General features: G+C 47.8%; 1 protein-coding gene across 1 annotated transcript in view; it reads left to right on the top strand.

Moving 5' to 3' along the window:
* LOC129813624 (rho GTPase-activating protein 12-like) overlaps window positions 1-17,690 on the top strand; it is a 123,267-nt gene that overhangs the window by 75,192 nt on the left and 30,385 nt on the right. The window contains exons 3-8 of the mRNA XM_055865973.1: window positions 8,969-9,112; window positions 9,394-9,528; window positions 11,878-12,087; window positions 14,674-14,754; window positions 16,407-16,541; window positions 16,912-16,980. Of these exons, the coding sequence (XP_055721948.1) occupies window positions 8,969-9,112; window positions 9,394-9,528; window positions 11,878-12,087; window positions 14,674-14,754; window positions 16,407-16,541; window positions 16,912-16,980 (774 nt within the window). The remainder of the gene's footprint in view (window positions 1-8,968; window positions 9,113-9,393; window positions 9,529-11,877; window positions 12,088-14,673; window positions 14,755-16,406; window positions 16,542-16,911; window positions 16,981-17,690) is intronic.

Below are 17,690 nucleotides of genomic sequence, written 5' to 3'. Positions count from 1 at the left end.
TTAATTTACTGTGACTGTGGTTAATTTACTGTGACTGTGGTTAATTTACTGTGACTGTGGTTAATTTACTGTGACTGTGGTTAATTTACTGTGACTGTGGTTAATTTACTGTGACTGTGGTTAATTAACTGTGACTGTGGTTAATTTACTGTGACTGTGGTTAATTTACTTTACCGTGACTGTGGTTCATTTACTTTACCGTGACTGTGGTTCATTTACTTTACCGTGACTGTGGTTCATTTAATTTACGTGACTGTGGTTAATTTACTTTACTGTGACTGTGGTTAATTTACTTTACGTGACTGTGGTTAATTTACTTTACTGTGACTGTGGTTAATTTACTTTACCGTGACTGTGGTTAATTTACTATGACTGTGGTTAATTTACTTTACGTGACTGTGGTTAATTTACTTTACTGTGACTGTGGTTAATTTACTTTACGTGACTGTGGTTAATTTACTTTACGTGACTGTGGTTAATTTACTTTACTGTGACTCTGGTTAATTTACTTTACTGTGACTGTGGTTAATTTACTATGACTGTGGTTAATTTACTTTACGTGACTGTGGTTAATTTACTTTACTGTGACTGTGGTTAATTTACTTTACCGTGACTGTGGTTAATTTACTTTACCGTGACTGTGGTTAATTTACTTTACCGTGACTGTGGTTAATTTACTTTACGTGACTGTGGTTAATTTACTTTACCGTGACTGTGGTTAATTTACTTTACCGTGACTGGTTAATTTACTTTACCGTGACTGTGGTTAATTTACTTTACTGTGACTGTGGTTAATTTACTTTAGGTGACTGTGGTTAATTTACTTTACTGTGACTGTGGTTAATTTACTTTACTGTGACTGTGGTTAATTTACTTTACCGTGACTGTGGTTAATTTACTTTACTGTGACTGTGGTTAATTTACTTTACCGTGACTGTGGTTAATTTACTTTACTGTGACTGTGGTTAATTTACTTTACCGTGACTGTGGTTAATTTACTTTACTGTGACTGTGGTGTATTATACACCATCTCCTGCCATTGTGACCTTGAACAAGGCACTTAACCCCCTACAAAGTAAAATACTGCACTCATAACCTACTGATATCCTACTGATATCCTACTCATAACCTACTGATATCCTACTGATATCCTACTCATAACCTACTTATATCCCACTGATATCCCACTGATATCCTACTCATAACCCACTGATATCCTACTCATAACCCACTGATATCCCACTGATATCCTACTCATAACCCACTGATATCCTACTCATAACCCACTGATATCCTACTCATAACCCACTGATATCCCACTGATATCCTACTCATAACCTACTTATATCCCACTGATATCCCACTGATATCCTACTCATAACCCACTGATATCCTACTCATAACCCACTGATATCCCACTGATATCCTACTCATAACCTACTTATATCCCACTGATATCCCACTGATATCCTACTCATAACCCACTGATATCCTACTCATAACCCACTGATATCCCACTGATATCCTACTCATAACCCACTGATATCCTACTCATAACCCACTGATATCCCACTGATATCCTACTGATATCCCACTGATATCCTACTGTATGAAACGCATGTAAAATACTGCACTCATAACCTACTGATATCCTACTGTATGAAACACATGTAAAATACTGCACTCATAACCTACTGATATCCTACTGTATGAAACACATGTAAAATACTGCACTCATAACCCACTGATATCCCACTGATATCCTACTGATATCCCACTGATGTCCCACTGTATGAAACACATGTAAAATACTGCACTCATAACCTACTGATATCCTACTGATATCCTACTGATATCCTACTGATATCCCACTGTATGAAACACATGTAAAATACTGCACTCATAACCCACTGATATCCCACTGATATCCTACTGATATCCTACTGTATGAAACACACGTAAAATACTGCACTGATAACCTACTGATATCCCACTGATATCCTACTGATATCCCACTGATATCCCACTGATATCCTACTGATATCCTACTGATATCCTACTGATATCCCACTGATATCCCACTGATATCCCACTGATATCCCACTGATATCCCACTGATAACCTACTGATAACCCACTGATAACCCACTGATATCCTACTGATAACTAACTGATAACCCACTGATAACCCACTGATAACCCACTGATAACCCACTGATAACCCACTGATATCCTACTGATAACTAACTGATAACCCACTGATAACCCACTGATAACCCACTGATAACCCACTGATATCCTACTGATAACTAACTGATAACCCACTGATATCCCACTGATATCCCACTGATATCCCACTGATATCCCACTGATATCCCACTGATATCCCACTGATATCCCACTGATAACCTACTGATATCCCACTGATATCCCACTGATAACCCACTGATATCCTACTGATATCTGGAGAGCTACAGACGGTGCAGGCTTTTGATCCAACCCTGCTCAAACACACCAGAGTCAGCTTATCAAGGTCCTGTTGAGCAGCTGATTTAAAAAAAAACATTGTTGTGTATTAGGGCAGGAGCAAAAGCCTGCACTCTCTGTAGCGCTGCTGTAATCTCCTGGAGGAAGGTTGGCCACCCTGCTACATTGCAAGTACAGCCAAATAATGAATGTCTTTATTAAATAATTCCCTCTTTCAATGAACCAGGGATCATATGGCTAAGATGGGTGAGGTAGATAAGATGTTTATCTATTTGTAAGGTTAAAATATTCTGTGTTCAGGGGAGATCTTGAAAGCATAGTATTTTTTAACTTTGTCAGAATGACATGGTCAGTATTGAATAGAAGAGTTTCCTAGACATTTTGGAGTGCCTGAGAGACGGTTTTATAACTGGAGTACGCAGCATTGGTTTCAACAACTGTGCACCCTGATCAGCTGTGTGTCGGCCATTAGCGGTTGTACGTGAGGACCGGTTGTGGTTGTACGTGAGGACCGGTTGTACGTGAGGACCGGTTGTGGTTGTACGTGAGGACCGGTTGTACGTGAGGACCGGTTGTGGTTGTACGTGAAGACCGGTTGTACGTGAGGACCGGTTGTGGTTGTACGTGAGGACCGGTTGTACGTGAGGACCGGTTGTACGTGAGGGCCGGTTGTACGTGAGGACCGGTTGTACGTGAGGACCGGTTGTGGTTGTACGTGAGGGCCGGTTGTACGTGAGGACCGGTTGTACGTGAGGGCCGGTTGTGGTTGTACGTGAGGACCGGTTGTACGTGAGGACCGGTTGTGGTTGTACGTGAGGACCGGTTGTACGTGAGGACCGGTTGTGGTTGTACGTGAGGGCCGGTTGTACGTGAGGACCGGTTGTGGTTGTACGTGAGGACCGGTTGTACGTGAGGACCGGTTGTGGTTGTACGTGAGGGCCGGTTGTACGTGAGGACCGGTTGTGGTTGTACGTGAGGACCGGTTGTACGTGAGGGCCGGTTGTACGTGAGGACCGGTTGTACGTGAGGACCGGTTGTGGTTGTACGTGAGGACCGGTTGTACGTGAGGACCGGTTGTGGTTGTACGTGAGGGCCGGTTGTACGTGAGGACCGGTTGTGGTTGTACGTGAGGACCGGTTGTACGTGAGGACCGGTTGTGGTTGTACGTGAGGACCGGTTGTACGTGAGGACCGGTTGTGGTTGTACGTGAGGACCGGTTGTACGTGAGGGCCGGTTGTACGTGAGGACCGGTTGTACGTGAGGACCGGTTGTGGTTGTACGTGAGGGCCGGTTGTACGTGAGGACCGGTTGTACGTGAGGACCGGTTGTGGTTGTACGTGAGGACCGGTTGTACGTGAGGACCGGTTGTGGTTGTACGTGAGGGCCGGTTGTACGTGAGGACCGGTTGTGGTTGTACGTGAGGACCGGTTGTACGTGAGGACCGGTTGTGGTTGTACGTGAGGGCCGGTTGTGGTTGTACGTGAGGGCCGGTTGTACGTGAGGACCGGTTGTGGTTGTACGTGAGGACCGGTTGTACGTGAGGACCGGTTGTGGTTGTACGTGAGGACCGGTTGTACGTGAGGACCGGTTGTGGTTGTACGTGAGGACCGGTTGTACGTGAGGGCCGGTTGTACGTGAGGACCGGTTGTACGTGAGGACCGGTTGTGGTTGTACGTGAGGGCCGGTTGTACGTGAGGACCGGTTGTACGTGAGGACCGGTTGTGGTTGTACGTGAGGACCGGTTGTACGTGAGGACCGGTTGTGGTTGTACGTGAGGGCCGGTTGTACGTGAGGACCGGTTGTGGTTGTACGTGAGGACCGGTTGTACGTGAGGACCGGTTGTGGTTGTACGTGAGGGCCGGTTGTACGTGAGGGCCGGTTGTACGTGAGGACCGGTTGTACGTGAGGGCCGGTTGTGGTTGTACGTGAGGACCGGTTGTACGTGAGGACCGGTTGTGGTTGTACGTGAGGACCGGTTGTACGTGAGGACCGGTTGTGGTTGTACGTGAGGGCCGGTTGTACGTGAGGACCGGTTGTGGTTGTACGTGAGGACCGGTTGTACGTGAGGACCGGTTGTGGTTGTACGTGAGGGCCGGTTGTACGTGAGGACCGGTTGTGGTTGTACGTGAGGACCGGTTGTACGTGAGGGCCGGTTGTACGTGAGGACCGGTTGTACGTGAGGACCGGTTGTGGTTGTACGTGAGGACCGGTTGTACGTGAGGACTGGTTGTGGTTGTACGTGAGGGCCGGTTGTACGTGAGGACCGGTTGTGGTTGTACGTGAGGACCGGTTGTACGTGAGGACCGGTTGTGGTTGTACGTGAGGACCGGTTGTACGTGAGGACCGGTTGTGGTTGTACGTGAGGACCGGTTGTACGTGAGGGCCGGTTGTACGTGAGGACCGGTTGTACGTGAGGACCGGTTGTGGTTGTACGTGAGGGCCGGTTGTACGTGAGGACCGGTTGTACGTGAGGACCGGTTGTGGTTGTACGTGAGGACCGGTTGTACGTGAGGACCGGTTGTGGTTGTACGTGAGGGCCGGTTGTACGTGAGGACCGGTTGTGGTTGTACGTGAGGACCGGTTGTACGTGAGGACCGGTTGTGGTTGTACGTGAGGGCCGGTTGTGGTTGTACGTGAGGGCCGGTTGTACGTGAGGACCGGTTGTGGTTGTACGTGAGGACCGGTTGTACGTGAGGACCGGTTGTGGTTGTACGTGAGGACCGGTTGTACGTGAGGGCCGGTTGTACGTGAGGACCGGTTGTACGTGAGGACCGGTTGTGGTTGTACGTGAGGGCCGGTTGTACGTGAGGACCGGTTGTACGTGAGGACCGGTTGTGGTTGTACGTGAGGACCGGTTGTACGTGAGGACCGGTTGTGGTTGTACGTGAGGGCCGGTTGTACGTGAGGGCCGGTTGTGGTTGTACGTGAGGACCGGTTGTACGTGAGGGCCGGTTGTACGTGAGGGCCGGTTGTACGTGAGGGCCGGTTGTACGTGAGGGCCGGTTGTGGTTGTACGTGAGGGCCGGTTGTACGTGAGGACCGGTTGTGGTTGTACGTGAGGGCCGGTTGTACGTGAGGGCCGGTTGTGGTTGTACGTGAGGACCGGTTGTACGTGAGGACCGGTTGTGGTTGTACGTGAGGGCCGGTTGTACGTGAGGACCGGTTGTACGTGAGGACCGGTTGTGGTTGTACGTGAGGACCGGTTGTGGTTGTACGTGAGGGCCGGTTGTACGTGAGGACCGGTTGTGGTTGTACGTGAGGACCGGTTGTACGTGAGGACCGGTTGTACGTGAGGACCGGTTGTGGTTGTACGTGAGGGCCGGTTGTACGTGAGGACCGGTTGTGGTTGTACGTGAGGGCCGGTTGTGGTTGTACGTGAGGGCCGGTTGTACGTGAGGACCGGTTGTGGTTGTACGTGAGGACCGGTTGTACGTGAGGACCGGTTGTGGTTGTACGTGAGGACCGGTTGTACGTGAGGACCGGTTGTGGTTGTACGTGAGGACCGGTTGTACGTGAGGGCCGGTTGTACGTGAGGACCGGTTGTACGTGAGGACCGGTTGTGGTTGTACGTGAGGGCCGGTTGTACGTGAGGACCGGTTGTACGTGAGGACCGGTTGTGGTTGTACGTGAGGACCGGTTGTACGTGAGGACCGGTTGTGGTTGTACGTGAGGACCGGTTGTGGTTGTACGTGAGGGCCGGTTGTACGTGAGGACCGGTTGTGGTTGTACGTGAGGGCCGGTTGTGGTTGTACGTGAGGGCCGGTTGTACGTGAGGGCCGGTTGTGGTTGTACGTGAGGGCCGGTTGTACGTGACGGCCGGTTGTACGTGAGGGCCGGTTGTACGTGAGGGCCGGTTGTACGTGAGGGCCGGTTGTACGTGAGGACCGGTTGTGGTTGTACGTGAGGGCCGGTTGTACGTGAGGGCCGGTTGTACGTGAGGGCCGGTTGTACGTGAGGGCCGGTTGTACGTGAGGGCCGGTTGTACGTGAGGGCCGGTTGTGGTTGTACGTGAGGGCCGGTTGTACGTGAGGGCCGGTTGTACGTGAGGGCCGGTTGTACGTGAGGGCCGGTTGAAAGTTATTTTAGGACATTGGACATGATGACATTAATACATGCACATAGCTGAAAGGTTGATCCTTAAGAGTCCGTTGAAGCACCAATGTGTCAATCTGAGTAACATAATAAAAACATCCCCATCAAAGAGATGTGTTTGGTTTGCATGGGCTGCGTCTCAATCCACCACATTCGCTTATAGTAGACTTCCTCATCTGTGGTGGAAGGTGTCCGAGCTACAGCAGTGTTTGTCAGATCAGGAGACACACAAAATCTGGAAAGGGGGAGAGACTCTTATGAATACTATTGTGTTCTCCATTTTGCTCTACAACCCCGACAAGTATGATGGGACACATCTGAAAGTAACCCATACAAACCGCCCCACAACGGTTAGACTTGTTGGGGTTAAGTAGCTAGATAACCAGCCAAAGTACACTGTTTTGAATTGGCTGTTTAGTTAGTCTGTTGTATATAATAATTTTACCTGCTGTGCAAATTTCTTTCTCTGTCTCTGTCTCTCATGCTCCGTCTCTCTCTCTCATGCTCTTGCTCTGTCTCTCATGCTCTGTCTCTGTCTCTCATGCTCTGTCTCTCATGCTCTGTCTCTGTCTCTCATGCTCTGTCTCTCATGCTCTGTCTCTGTCTCTCATGCTCTGTCTCTGTCTCTCATGCTCTCTCTCTCATGCTCTGTCTCTCTCTCTCATGCTCTGTCTCTCTCTCTCATGCTCTCTCTCTCATGCTCTGTCTCTGTCTCTCATGCTCTGTCTCTCTCTCATGCTCTGTCTCTCTCTCATGCTCTGTCTCTGTCTCTCATGCTCTGTCTCTGTCTCTCATGCTCTGTCTCTGTTTCTCATGCTCTGTCTCTGTCTCTCATGCTCTGTCTCTCTCTCATGCTCTGTCTCTCTCTCATGCTCTGTCTCTCTCTCATGCTCTGTCTCTCTCTCTCATGCTCTGTCTCTCTCTCTCATGCTCTGTCTCTCTCTCTCATGCTCTGTCTCTCTCTCTCATGCTCTGTCTCTCTCTCTCATGCTCTGTCTCTCTCTCATGCTCTGTCTCTCTCTTGCTCTGTAGACCAATTGTTTGATATAGTAAATTTTTTTTTTACTTGTCCATTCAGACAATTTAAATCTATATTCTTCTTGTCCGACCATTTTTTAGTATTTTTTTACTTGCCCAGGGCAAGCGGACAAGCGTTTTATGTCGATCCCTGTCAGTCAAGTGTTCACCAACAAGTCTATTACTAACCCATGGGGGATTAGTGACACACTTGAGAAAAGGGGAATTTGAGACTGTTGTCATTTAAATAATGTCCTGACCTGCACCTGCTGATGTCAGAGTTCAGTCTGTAGTGATGTCGGGGTTCAGTCTGTAGTGATGTCGGGGTTCAGTCTGTAGTGATGTCGGGGTTCAGTCTGTAGTGATGTCGGGGTTCAGTCTGTAGTGATGTCGGGGTTCAGTCTGTAGTGATGTCGGGGTTCAGTCTGTAGTGATGTCGGGGTTCAGTCTGTAGTGATGTCGGGGCTCAGTCTGTAGTGATGTCGGGGCTCAGTCTGTAGTGATGTCGGGGCTCAGTCTGTAGTGATGTCGGGGCTCAGTCTGTAGTGATGTCGGGGCTCAGTCTGTAGTGATGTCGGGGCTCAGTCTGTAGTGATGTCGGGGTTCAGTCTGTAGTGATGGTTCAGTCTGTAGTGATGTCGGGGTTCGGTCTGTAGTGATGGTTCAGTCTGTAATGATGTCGGGGTTCAGTCTGTAGTGATGTCAGGGTTCAGTCTGTAGTGATGTCGGGGTTCAGTCTGTAGTGATGTCAGGGTTCAGTCTGTAGTGATGTCGGGGTTCAGTCTGTAGTGATGGTTCAGTCTGTAGTGATGGTTCAGTCTGTAGTGATGGTTCAGTCTGTAGTGATGGTTCAGTCTGTAGTGATGGTTCAGTCTGTAGTGATGTCGGGGCTCAGTCTGTAGTGATGTCGGGGTTCAGTCTGTAGTGATGTCGGGGTTCAGTCTGTAGTGATGTCGGGGTTCAGTCTGTAGTGATGTCGGGGTTCAGTCTGTAGTGATGTCGGGGTTCAGTCTGTAGTGATGTCGGGGTTCAGTCTGTAGTGCCCAGAGTTATTCCTCATCAGGTAAATTATTCATTAGGCTGTCTGTCCGTTCTCTTTCTCTCTCAAGAGTTTGTGTGGCTCACGTCAACATTAAGACAAGTCATTCATGTATTTAGGGCTCCCGAGTGGCGCAAGGCACTGCGTCTCAGTGCTAGAGGCGTCGCTATAGACCCTGGTTCGATCTCGGGCTGTATCACAACCGGCCGTGTTCGGGAGTCCCATAGGGTGGTGCACAATTGGCCCAGTGCCATCCGGGGTAGGCTGTCATTGTAAAATTAAAATTAAAATTTACCAACCAATATCTCTTTCTTTCTCCTCTCCTCTCCTCCAGACTGTCTCTCTGCCGGGTCAGGGTGGTCGTCCTGAGTCTCCTGTCTACACTAACCTGCAGGAGCTGAAGATCTCTGGGACCAGCCTGCCCCCCGACCCCTCCAGCTCCCCACAGCATGTCCTGGGGGACTGGGAGACACACAAGGTCTGTACTACTACCGTCATGGATTGTGTAACTTAGCTATTGTCTCTGTGTGCGTCCCAAATGGAACCCTATTACATATTTAGTGCACTACAGGGCCCATAGGGCTCTGGTCAAAAGTAGTGCACTAAATAGGGAGTAGGGTGCCATTTGGGAATGATTCTATATGATGTTGTCTGATCTGTGTTTATATGTAATTTGACTGTTTTTAACCGCGAGCTGAAGACAAAATGTCAATTTGATTAAATATTGTAATGGACAAAGATTTTCAATGCCATTGCAAGGACCAGAGCGGCAGACACTACTACTACAACCGTTCCACCCAGGAGAGGACATGGAAACCTCCGCGAGTCAGAGACGCCAGTAGTGGCAGCAGCAGCCGGGGGGAATCCCACAGCAACAGCACTGGGGAGACGGAGGTATGTACTGGGACATGTGTTGGAAACACACACACACACACACACTTACTCAAACACACACACACAGTTACTCAAACACACATACTTACTCAAACACGCGCACACACACACACACACTTACTCAAACACACACACTTGCACACACACCCACACACACACACTTACTCAAACACACACACACAGTTACTCAAACACACATACTTACTCAAACACGCGCGCACACACACACACACACACACACTTACTCAAACACATACACACACACACTTACTCAAACACACACTTAGGTACAGAAACAAGCACATTCAAACACATTTATGTCATGAGGTATATGTGGTTGTGCTCTCAAACACGCCCGTCCAAACACATTAGTCAGAAAGAATCACTGCTGCGTTCCGGCAGGATCACAGATACAGTATATTTCGCTGCGGTCTCTAGAATGATGATATTTGCACCACACTGCCACCTTGTGGCCAGAAGCAGTCGGTGCTCCTCAAACTGCTCCCAACCTCATTCGTTTGCTGTTACTGCAGTATCCTCTGTCTGGCCACACAGTAACAGTGTTCAGACTCAGTAGTTTGCTGTTACTGCAGTATCCTCTGTCTGGCCACACACAGTAACAGTGTTCAGACTCAGTAGGGGGCCACACAGTAACAGTGTTCAGACTCAGTAGGGGGCCACACAGTAACAGTGTTCAGACTCATTAGTTTGCTGTTACTGCAGTGTCCTCTGTCTGGCCACACAGTAACAGTGTTCAGACTCAGTAGGGGGCTGTTATTGCAGTGTCCTCTGTCTGGCCACACACAGTAACAGTGTTCAGACTCAGTAGGGGGCCACACAGTAACAGTGTTCAGACTCAGTAGGGGGCCACACAGTAACAGTGTTCAGACTCAGTAGGGGGCCACACAGTAACAGTGTTCAGACTCAGTAGGGGGCCACACAGTAACAGTGTTCAGACTCAGTAGGGGGCCGTCTTCAACTCTCTGTGTTTTACACACCTGGATTCAAATACTATTTGAAGTCATGTAAAAAATGTTTCCCTATGCTTGATTTCATTTTCCTGGTTTAATGGACTTTAAGGGAAACTCCAGTCAAAAACGTTATCTTGTCATTTTGTTTTCATTTGTCCAGTGTTGATAAAACCCTCAAGTGTTTTGCATGTCAGCAGTCAAGGTTTTTAAGATATCGGACTTTCAAGATGCGAAGTGTCACCGACCACATCATCATGATGCAAATACTTGAAGACATGCAACACGTTTTGGGACTGTATCAGTGGACTAATGAAGAAAATACAACAAAACATTTTTGAGCGGAGTTTTTGAGCGGAGATTTCCTTTAAAGGGGTACTTCTGGATTTGAGGCCTTTTTAAAAATAAAAAAAATGTACATAGATTTTATCCCATTTTCTCCCCAATTTGGTGGTATCCAATCGCTAGTAATTACTAACTTGTAATTAACTAACTAATCGCTACAACTCCCGTACGGGCTCGGGAGAGACGAAGGTCGAAAGCCATGCGTCCTCCGAAGCACAACCCAATCAAGCCGCACTGCTTCTTTAACACAGCGCGCCTCCAACCCGGAAGTCAGCCACACCAATGTGTCGGAGGAAACACCGTGCTCCTGGCTACCTTGGCTAGCGCGCACTGCGCCCGGCCCGCCACAGGAGTCGCTGGAGCGCCATGAGACAAGGATATCCCTACCGGCCAAACCCTCCCTAACCCGGACGACGCTTTGCCAATTGTGCGTCGCCCCACGGACCTCCCGGTCGCGGCCGGCTGCGACAGAGCCTGGGCGCGAACCCAGAGTCTCTGGTGGCGCAGCTAGCACTGCGATGCAGTGCCCTAGACCACTGCGCCACCCGGGAGGCCGGCAATGAGGCCTTTTATCTACCTCCCCAGAGTCCGCTGAACTGGATCCCATTTTAATGTCTCGGTGTCCAGTATGAAGGTAGTTAAAGGGGCCTCATTGACAACATCCCAAAGTATCCCTTTTAATCCCAAAGCTTCAAACCCTTCTCTTCTGACGCTACTGACGAGAGCAGAAGTCACAGTATTTGATCCCAGGACTGGTGCTTTACTGTGCTGTAAATGTCTAGTGTTTTAGAGGACATTATGGGGGACGGAGGCATCAATAGCACTGACTGTAATTCATGATGACTACTGATTGGTGCTTTCTACTCTCTGTGCATACATAATTCAATGGTGATTGGTCCTTCTCTCTATCTCTCTCCCTTCCTCTCTCGCTCTATTTATCTCTGTCCCCCTCTCTCTCCTCCCTCTCTCCCTTTCTCTCTGCCTCACCCTTCCTCTCCCGTTTCCCTCCCTCTCCCGTTTCCCTCCCTAATCATAGACGACTCCGCCGCTCTCTCTCTCCCCGTCCTTCCTTCCTCCCCTCTCGCTGTCCATTGGTCGGTTCCAGCCTCTGTTGTTGGAGGACAACTGCCACAGCACGTATTCTAGCCAATTAGACAGCCAGTACGGCTACCCGCCCCGGGGTTGGTCAGAAGAGCTGGATGAGCATGGACACACTCTGTATGTCAGTGATTATACTAATGAGAAGGTACCGGGGTCTCTTTCTGTTGATCTCCTCTGTTGATCTCTCTCTTTGTTGATCTCCCTCTGTTGATCTCTCTCTTTGTTGATCTCCCTCTGTTGATCTCTCTTTCCGTTGATCTCCTCTGTCCCTCTGTTGATCTCCCTTTGTTGATCTCTCTCCCTCTGTTGATCTCCCTCTGTTGATCTCTATTTCTGTTGATCTCTCTTTCCGTTGATCTCCTCTGTCCCTCTGTTGATCTCCCTCTGTTGATCTCTCTCTCCCTCTGTGGATCTCCTCTCTCTCTGTTGATCTCCTCTCTCTCTCTGTTGATCTCCTCTCTCTCTCTGTTGATCTCCTCTCTCTCTCTGTTGATCTCCTCTCTCTCTCTGTTGATCTCTCTCCCTCTGTTGATCTCTCTCCCTCTGTTGATCTCCTCTTGTCTCTCTGTTGATCTCTCTCCCTCTGTTGATCTCTCTGTCTCTGTTGATCTCTCTGTCTCTGTTGATCTCTCTGTCTCTGTTGATCTCTCTGTCTCTGTTGATCTCTCTGTCTCTGTTGATCTCCTCTGTCTCTGTTGATCTCCTCTGTCTCTGTTGATCTCCTCTGTCTCTGTTGATCTCCTCTGTCTCTGTTGATCTCCTCTGTCTTTGTTGATCTCCTCTGTCTCTGTTGATCTCCTCTGTCTCTGTTGATCTCCTCTGTCTCTGTTGATCTCCTCTGATCTGTCTCTCTGTTGATCTCTCTCTATTTATCTCTTGATCGCTCTATTTTTCTTGATCGCTCTCTCTCTATTGATCTCTAGTGATCTTTCTCTCTATTGATCTCTAACACTAGTGATCTCTCTCTCTATTGATCTCTCTAGTGATCTATCTCTCTATTGATCTCTAACACTAGTGATCTCTCTCTCTCTCTAGTGATCTATCTCTCTATTGATCTCTAACACTAGTGATCTCTCTCTCTATTGATCTTTCTAGTGATCTATCTCTCTATTGATCTCTAAACTAGTGATCTCTCTCTCTATTGATCTCTCTCTAGTGATCTATCTCTCTATTGATCTCTAACACTAGTGATCTCTCTCTCTCTCTATTGATCTCTCTCTATTGGTCTCTCTATTGGTCTCTATTGATCTCTCTCTCTCTATTGATCTCTAACACTAGTGATCTCTCTCTCTCTATTGATCTCTCTCTCTATTGATCTCTCTATTGCTCTCTCTCTCTATTGGTCTCTCTATTCATCTCTCTCTCTATTGATCTCTCTCTCTATTGGTCTCTCTCTCTATTGGTCTCTCTCTATTGATCTCTCTCTCTATTGATCTCTCTCGGCTGAATTACAGACTGTACTGTCACGTGTAGTGTCTATATTCCCACTACACCACACACTATCACATATTTAGACTGGCCCACTACACCACACACTACCACATATTTAGACTGGCCCACTACACCACACACTATCACATATTTAGACTGGCCCACTACACCACACACTATCACATATTTAGACTGGCCCACTACACCACACACTATCACATATTTAGACTGGCCCACTACACCACACACTATCACATATTTAGACTGGCCCACTACACCACACACTATCACATATTTAGACTGGCCCACTACACCACACACTACCACATATTTAGACTGGCCCACTACACCACACACTATCACATATTTAGACTGGCCCACTACACCACACACTACCACATATTTAGACTGGCCCACTACACCACACACTATCACATATTTAGACTGGCCCACTACACCACACACTATCACATATTTAGACTGGCCCACTACACCACACACTACCACATATTTAGACTGGCCCACTACACCACACACTACCACATATTTAGACTGGCCCACTACACCACACACTATCACATATTTATACTGGCCCACTACACCACACACTATCACATATTTAGACTGGCCCACTACACCACACACTATCACATATTTAGACTGGCCCACTACACCACACACTATCACATATTTAGACTGGCCCACTACACCACACACTATCACATATTTAGACTGGCCCACTACACCACACACTATCACATATTTAGACTGGCCCACTACACCACACACTATCACATATTTAGACTGGCCCACTGCACCACACACTACCACATATTTAGACTGGCCCACTACACCACACACTATCACATATTTAGACTGGCCCACTACACCACACACTATCACATATTTAGACTGGCCCACTACACCACACACTATCACATATTTAGACTGGCCCACTACACCACACACTACCACATATTTAGACTGGCCCACTACACCACACACTACCACATATTTAGACTGGCCCACTACACCACACACTACCACATATTTAGACTGGCCCACTACACCACACACTACCACATATTTAGACTGGCCCACTACACCACACACGATCACATATTTAGACTGGCCCACTACACCACACACTACCACATATTTAGACTGGCCCACTGCACCACACACTACCACATATTTAGACTGGCCCATAGACTGCTGACAAAAGACAGACATTTCTGTCTTCTTGAACGTCATGGTCTAGTAAATTGGTGTATCTCATCTCCTGTGTCCGTCCGTCCAGTGGATAAAGCATGTGGATGAACAGGGCAGAGCCTACTACTACAGTGCTGATGGCTCCAGGTCAGAGTGGGAGCTGCCCAAGGTACGTTCCTCTACACTACCTCACTGTTTTACTTTGGTAGGGTCCTCTACACTACCTCACTGTTTTACTTTGGTACGTTCCTCTACACTACCTCACTGTTTTACTTTGGTACGTTCCTCTACACTACCTCACTGTTTTACTTTGGTAGGGTCCTCTACACTACCTCACTGTTTTACTTTGGTACGTTCCTCTACACTACCTCACTGTTTTACTTTGGTACGCTCCTCTACACTACCTCACTGTTTTACTTTGGTACGGTCCTCTACACTACCTCACTGTTTTACTTTGATACGGTCCTCTACACTACCTCACTGTTTTACTTTGGTACGGTCCTCTACACTACCTCACTGTTTTACTTTGGTACGGTCCTCTACACTACCTCACTGTTTTACTTTGGTACTCTCCTCTACACTACCTCACTGTTTTACTTTGATACGGTCCTCTACACTACCTCACTGTTTTACTTTGATACGGTCCTCTACACTACCTCACTGTTTTACTTTGGTACTCTCCTCTACACTACCTCACTGTTTTACTTTGGTACGGTCCTCTACACTACCTCACTGTTTTACTTTGATACGGTCCTCTACACTACCTCACTGTTTTACTTTGGTACGTTCCTCTACACTACCTCACTGTTTTACTTTGGTACTCTCCTCTACACTACCTCACTGTTTTACTTTGGTACGGTCCTCTACACTACCTCACTGTTTTACTTTGGTACGGTCCTCTACACTACCTCACTGTTTTACTTTGATACGGTCCTCTACACTACCTCACTGTTTTACTTTGGTACGGTCCTCTACACTACCTCACTGTTTTACTTTGGTACTCTCCTCTACACTACCTCACTGTTTTACTTCGGTACGGCCCTCTACACTACCTCACTGTTTTACTTTGGTACGTTCCTCTACACTACCTCACTGTTTTACTTTGGTACGGTCCTCTACACTACCTCACTGTTTTACTTTGATACGGTCCTCTACACTACCTCACTGTTTTACTTTGGTACGGTCCTCTACACTACCTCACTGTTTTACTTTGGTACGTTCCTCTACACTACCTCACTGTTTTACTTTGGTACGTTCCTCTACACTACCTCACTGTTTTACTTTGGTACGGTCCTCTACACTACCTCACTGTTTTACTTTGGTACGGTCCTCTACACTACCTCACTGTTTTACTTTGGTACGGTCCTCTACACTACCTCACTGTTTTACTTTGGTACGGTCCTCTACACTACCTCACTGTTTTACTTTGGTACGCTCCTCTACACTACCTCACTGTTTTACTTTGGTACGTTCCTCTACACTACCTCACTGTTTTACTTTGGTACGGTCCTCTACACTACCTCACTGTTTTACTTTGGTACGTTCCTCTACACTACCTCACTGTTTTACTTTGATACGTTCCTCTACACTACCTCACTGTTTTACTTTGGTACGCTCCTCTACACTACCTCACTGTTTTACTTTGATTGAATGCTAGTCCCCCAAGTTATTTAGGCTTTTTACTTTCATATTAGTTAGTGTGTTAAGTTAGTATTTTTAGTTGAAAGTGTTGGTGTTTATAAGTACCAACACTCCCCCCCCCCCCTCCTCTCTCCTCTCTGCAGTACCAACACTCCCCCCCTTCCTCTCTCCTCTCTGCAGTACCAACACTCCCCCCCTCTACCTGGTAGAGGAGACCGGACCCCTAAGAGCCACAGTCTGGATAGGAAACACGTGGCGCCCATCGTCCTGACCAAGTGGGCAAACAGCACCAACGTGCTGGACACCAACGACAAGGTGAGACAGACGCCCTGTCACATTCTGGCTGTGTCTCAAATGTTATTCCCTATATAGTCCACTGCTTTTCAACAGGACACATAGGAGTGCTCTCCGGTAGTAGTGCACTACGTGAAGGATAGGATGTCATTTGAGATGTTAATATCAATCTGCAGACGTCCGCAGCAAAACGGATGCACTTCCTACATCTCTAATTCCATAGCTATCGTTTCTCTTCCAACCAGGTCTCTGAAGTGTCTTGTCCTGTGAGTGTGTTTAGGATGCGAGGTGTGGCATCCGGGTTCCCTGTGTGTCAAAAAACAGCAGGCGTTAACAGTTGAGAATCGGGTTGCACTGTGACACACTGTAGACTCATGATTCTGTTCTGCAGCGGCTCATCAAAAACATCAGGCGTTTCCGTACAGGCTCTGGTCGCCCCCACCCCTACAGACAGACACAAGTCAGTGCCCCCTCCCTCCGTGCCCTATACACCCCGCCCTCAAATCTCAGCAGCCAATCAACCTTGCACATGGGTGGACAACTGCAGTCCTCTGCGTCCTGATTGGTGTAACTCTTCTTCTCCATCCTATTAAACACAGCTGATTAATCACATGGCATTCTAAACTGAAGACCCTGATTAGATGATTATTGGGGTCAGGTGTGTTAGCTGGGGCAAAAGTGTAACACCAATCAGGACCCTGAGGACTGGAGCTGCCCACCTCTGGTCTAGCATGATAATCACTGAGCGCAAGAATGATCTCATCCAATCAGACCAATCACTTTCCTTGTTGCCATCACTGAGTTCTGCCTCATCCTCTTTCCTTTTTAATTCCTGCTCTTCTGATTCACATGACACTTCTCATGGCCCAATGATCACTAGTCATGGCCCAATGAGCACTTCTCATGGCCCAATGATCACTAGTCATGGCCCAATGAGCACTTCTCATGGCCCAATGATCACTAGTCATGGCCCAATGATCACTTCTCATCGCCCAATGATCACTTCTCATGGCCCAATGATCACTTCTCATGGCCCAATGATCACTAGTCATGGCCCAATGATCACTAGTCATGGCCCAATGATCACTAGTCATGGCCCAATGATCACTAGTCATGGCCCAATGATCACTAGTCATGGCCCAATGATCACTTCTCATGGCCCAATGATCA

This window comes from Salvelinus fontinalis, chromosome 17 (assembly GCF_029448725.1).
Source record: "Salvelinus fontinalis isolate EN_2023a chromosome 17, ASM2944872v1, whole genome shotgun sequence".
NCBI lineage: Eukaryota > Metazoa > Chordata > Actinopteri > Salmoniformes > Salmonidae > Salvelinus > Salvelinus fontinalis.
This window is presented reverse-complemented; position numbering and strand designations above follow the sequence as displayed.